Here is a 4,743-nt window from a genome sequence, read left to right as displayed (position 1 = left end):
GATAAAGATAAAGATAAAGATAAAGATAAAGATAAAGATAAAGATAAAGATAAAGATAAAGATAAAGATAAAGATAAAGATAAAGATAAAGATAAATATAAAGATAAAGATGAAGATGAACAGCGTATGTGCATAATTTATTAGGTATGTATATGTATATATGCAGATATTTAAATACCTTTTTGCTGTCCGCGCGACCACCTTTTTTAAAAACGAAGTAAATTAGTACAAATTGTTAGTAATTTTCTTTAGAGTTTGAATAACTCCTTTCACTAAATGGCTTTTAGTAACTTTAATGAGACCTTAACTTAATTTATTTTATTCATTTTAGTGCAGTTTTGATAAAACTTTCTTGCTATAAAATCTTTTGTTACACTACTTTATTTTATTCCTTTGATTGTACATGTTAAATAAAAGCTCGTTTTTAAAAAATATATATTTTTTACATTATTTTATTTTAAATACTTTATCGAGCTCTAACCGCAAAAATAACGTAACCGAGACTTTATTCAAAAATTTTTTTTGATGCAGAAATATTCCTGAGCATCTAGATGCATTTCTGCATCAAAACAAAAGTTTTAAAAAAAATGTCGCTTAAGTTATTTTGGCGGTTAGGGCTCGTTATAATTTCAAAGATATGGTTAATTTGAAAATTTATCAAAAAAAAAATTCAGTGCAATGTAAAACAAAAGTGTGGGTACCAAATGAAATATTTTCTTTTTGGGTTCACAAGGACGAATAGGAACTGAAAATGCCCCTTTAATCTATTTTATTTTTCTAAGCTAACAAAGTTAGTCCTTAACATATAATTTTTTCAAAAATAAGAATTGAAAAATTTCAAGGATATTCAAATTATAAAAAATTAAATATATATATAAAATTTTAAAAGGGTATTTTCAATACCTTCCCTTACGGACCAAAAAATTTAATGTGTTTTAACTCTACAGAATCTTCTCTTTCATTTGATACCCATTCTGGTTTCTTAAGTATATTGCAGTGAAATTTTTAAATCATTTTTTGAATTACTAATATCTTTTAAATTTCAAAGTTCTTTTTAAAAATCCTGACGTCAGAGAGAAGAATTAAGAACCCAATTTTACTATATTTGGCCCTTAGTTTGGCGAATATATAGATTTTTTTTTGTGCAAAATTGCCTGCCACAAGGTATTATATCGTCGTTTAAAGTACAAAACCGCGTATCAACAAAATGCAAAACCGCGTATCAAGATAATGCAAAACGGCGTATGTGAGGTTGCATAAATTATTTTCTATAGAGTAAAAATACTCATACATATTTCAAAATGGTTCCGTTTTTTATGAAGCAATCACATTTCTGGCTGGTATATTTTAGGACGAATGGATAAGGATTGAGCCAAGAGCTTGTGTGAGCAAATCCAATTTTTTGCAGCAAATGTCATTTACGCGGTTTTGCAGAATGACTATACTCGGTTTTGTACTTTAAACGGCGATATGTATGTACATTGAGCTACACATTTATAAAAAAATGTTAATATTAAATAAACAAAAGAAATATAGCCAAAACTTGTCAACATAAAGCGTTTCTATTACTGCCAACAGTGTAAATTACAAATCCCGAAAATCCCGGGATTCCAGGTAAATAACCCCGGGATTTTCGAGACTTGCAAAATACCGCGATTCCTAGTGTACACTATTCTGCTTTATTACTCAATTGTTAAGTTTTAAAATTGGTCTTATTGCTGAACGAGAGATGAAATAAAGCAAATTTGTGTTATTTCACATTCAGTTGGGAAATAACACTAATTTGCGTTATTGCCGTTATTTATGCATCTTTTGTCACTAGCCTATATGAAAAGATCTTTCGGTACACTAACAAATAAATAGACAAGTAATTTTTAAGTAAAAAACTAAACAGACTTCAATTCTCATATTTTATATTTTCATGAACCAATGAACGGATCTAAACCAAATTAGTATGGGACAACTCCTGTGGTAGCACCTTTCATATACAAAAAAATTTAGATCCTATCATTGGATCAATAAGAAATTTACGGGTTTCTTAAATTTTTATATGAGAATTGATGTCGGTTTTGTTTTTTGCTTGAAAATTACTTGTTCAATCTGGGAATTCCATTTTCAGAAACATTTTTTTTTAAATTCAGAAATGCAAACGTATGTATTTTCAAAATTGCTTTATTTATTATAAGAAAAATTTTGCTAACTCATAATAGGATTTTTTTTTGGCTTTTTAAAGAAACACTCATTGCTTTGCTTAAACATTAAATTAACCTTAATTGTAAGAAGAATTATTTGTTACAGAGTAAATTTTCACCAACGCGTTGAACTTGGCACCTAAATGCTATGACCCACCCAAATTCAGCCTTAATGACCACCCTCATGACCACCTTCATGACCACCTTCGTGGCCATGATGATGGTAGGCTACACCATGCTCCTGCTTGATTGAGAAACCGCTGGTGTGACCATGACCATGACCGTGACTTTCATGCCCATGTCCATGTTCATGACCTCCGTGGTGCTCTTCGAGATGAGCGTAACCTCCATAGTAGCTGGTGTGACCGTGGTCGGCTACATGATGATGTGTGGGCTCACGGTGTACCACGGCATGGAAACCACTGTGTTTGTCAGCCGTATAGTGGACAACGCGTTTATGACCATCCGCATCAATCAACTCATAATGTCCGGTTACCTTATGTCCATCACGCTTTTCGCTGTGCTCCTTCACATCGCCTGTCTTCTTATCCTTCACACCATAGGTGAAATGGTACTCAGCATGCGAATCATGACCGTCATCATGCCCTTCATGCCCGTGTTCATCATGATGATCGTCATGTGAGACCAAATGTATGGAAGCATGGCTGGATCCGCCGCTGTGCTCCTCATGCTCATGTCCACCTCCTCCACTTTCCTCATGGTGCTCATGGTGCTCATGGTGTATGTAGGGTGAGGCGCTTACTACAACCAGCGCAGAACAAACGACGAGAGCGGCGATAAACTGTAGGGGAAGAAAAAAGGATTTGTTTGACCTAATTCTTTTGCAGTTGTTACAGTTCCCGTCTAGGGGCTCCTTTAGCTTACCTTAAAGGCCATTGTACCGCAGCTAGTTTATGAGTTGATGTTTGAACTACTTGTGTTTTAGCTGTCTTAGGTGTTTGCGATCGATAGACCTGAGTGAACTGTGCCACTTTTAGTGTTTCCCGTCGCTTTTATACTCCAAAATAAAATCTAAACGGGCTCATTTTCTCTTAATTCATTTTTCATATCTATTTTGCTGCAACACTCTCCAATGGCCCATATGTGTTGTTGCTGATCAGTAATCGTATGCATGCAAGAGCCGTTGGAGGTGCATTTAATAGAGTGTACGAGTACATAAATAAAGTGCCGGCCGGGTGTTACCGCTTGCTGCTAGGCATTCATTGCTTTAAACGTACAAATGCAGGGCTCATTAGCAAATTAAAACACCGTTAATTACCAACACTGGGCCAGCTGTTACGCAAGATTCGTCGATTAACAGGAATGCCTTTCCAATTGTATGGGGATTTACCCTAAAATATGGAACCAAAAGCTTAACAGTTAAACGTTTTAGTTTTTACTGTAGCTCAAGCGTTTGATCCACTGACCTGCTTTCGAATGATCAAATTACGCACGATTAATTTGCACTGCGGTAGTTTTGCTGTGCTAGCATGTCCATATTTACATTGTACGGCTTTACTCTGATGAAATCAAAGTTACGACCAGTGTTGCCGTTTTAGCCTTTGGTGGCTAGATTTAGCTACCACCTAGTTTTTTGGCCACATAAATTTAAAATTGCTACTAGCCCTTTTTTTAGCCGTTTGCAAAATTTATTCATCCTTGACATGAAAAAGTTGCATATGCTTAATTTGATCACATTTTTTTCATTTATGTAAGAGATGAATTTTTAATCTAAGACAGACTCTATGTGTGTGTATATGTATTGTTTTTCCTTACGTTTTTACACAATACTTTAAAACTATACTATACTTTAAAATAGCCCTGATATGCCTAATTTGTTAAAATACCCATAGATGATACCAGCATGCTGGCGCCATCTAGTGTTGATTCCAGCCGATTGACCGCGTATGTTCTTGCGGTGTGATTGTAGTTACCAGCTGCTGGTGCGACATCAAAAACGATTTTACGAAACTTCGCTCTTTTCTGGACCTCATTTGTAAAAAGATAAATATTGTACCAGCTATTGCTAGTATGTTATATGCCTGGAGCCTGATGGTACAATCTCTTGATATACCCTTTTATATACATATATGTAAACTGCCGCAACAAAGTATTGGCACAGCAAATTTTTCACAATATATGCAATAATTTTCATTCTAATATTTTTCCGCTAATTTCGTATAAAAATATGGCTCATTCTACAACAAAAAACATAAAAATATAATTCCTAAACTTTGTAAAAAACTCGCGAAAATTCAGCAATTTTTATATAAAGTGCAAGTTTTATGTAGCTAGGAATTACCTTCGATTTTTGACAATTTTTTTCACGCAGTCTCTTCCATAAAAAAAAAAATTTTCGAAAATACTTTATATGGAAAAAATGTAAAATACCTTCGACAAAAAAATCTCAAAAATCAACGCGATTTTTGACTAGCTCCGAACTTGCATTTTTTACTAGAATTTAATGGGCTGCAAAACTGTATACTCAAAAAAATTCTCAAAAATCTGATTAAAAAGTTGAAAGTTTTCATGAAAATTTGCTGAATTTTCG

The 4,743-nt window shown here is 33.8% G+C and overlaps 1 protein-coding gene across 1 annotated transcript; it reads right to left on the bottom strand.

Moving 5' to 3' along the window:
• Positions 1 to 2,361: 2,361 nt before the first annotated feature.
• On the bottom strand, positions 2,362 to 3,165 carry LOC108368443 (histidine-rich glycoprotein-like). The gene is made up of 2 exons (XM_017623296.1): positions 3,078 to 3,165; positions 2,362 to 2,994 (listed from the first exon to the last, which is right to left on the bottom strand). Exons 1-2 carry the CDS (start codon positions 3,087 to 3,089, stop codon positions 2,362 to 2,364), a joined length of 645 nt encoding a protein of 214 aa, XP_017478785.1. The 5' UTR covers positions 3,090 to 3,165.
• Between the last annotated feature and the right edge of the window lie 1,578 nt (positions 3,166 to 4,743).

Source organism: Rhagoletis zephyria, unplaced genomic scaffold (genome assembly GCF_001687245.7).
Source record: "Rhagoletis zephyria isolate East Lansing unplaced genomic scaffold, Rhagoletis_zephyria_1.1 Rzeph_scaffold_00051, whole genome shotgun sequence".
In the NCBI taxonomy this organism is placed as follows: domain Eukaryota; kingdom Metazoa; phylum Arthropoda; class Insecta; order Diptera; family Tephritidae; genus Rhagoletis; species Rhagoletis zephyria.
The sequence above is the reverse complement of the archived record's forward strand: the minus strand, read 5'-3'. Positions and strand labels throughout refer to the sequence as shown.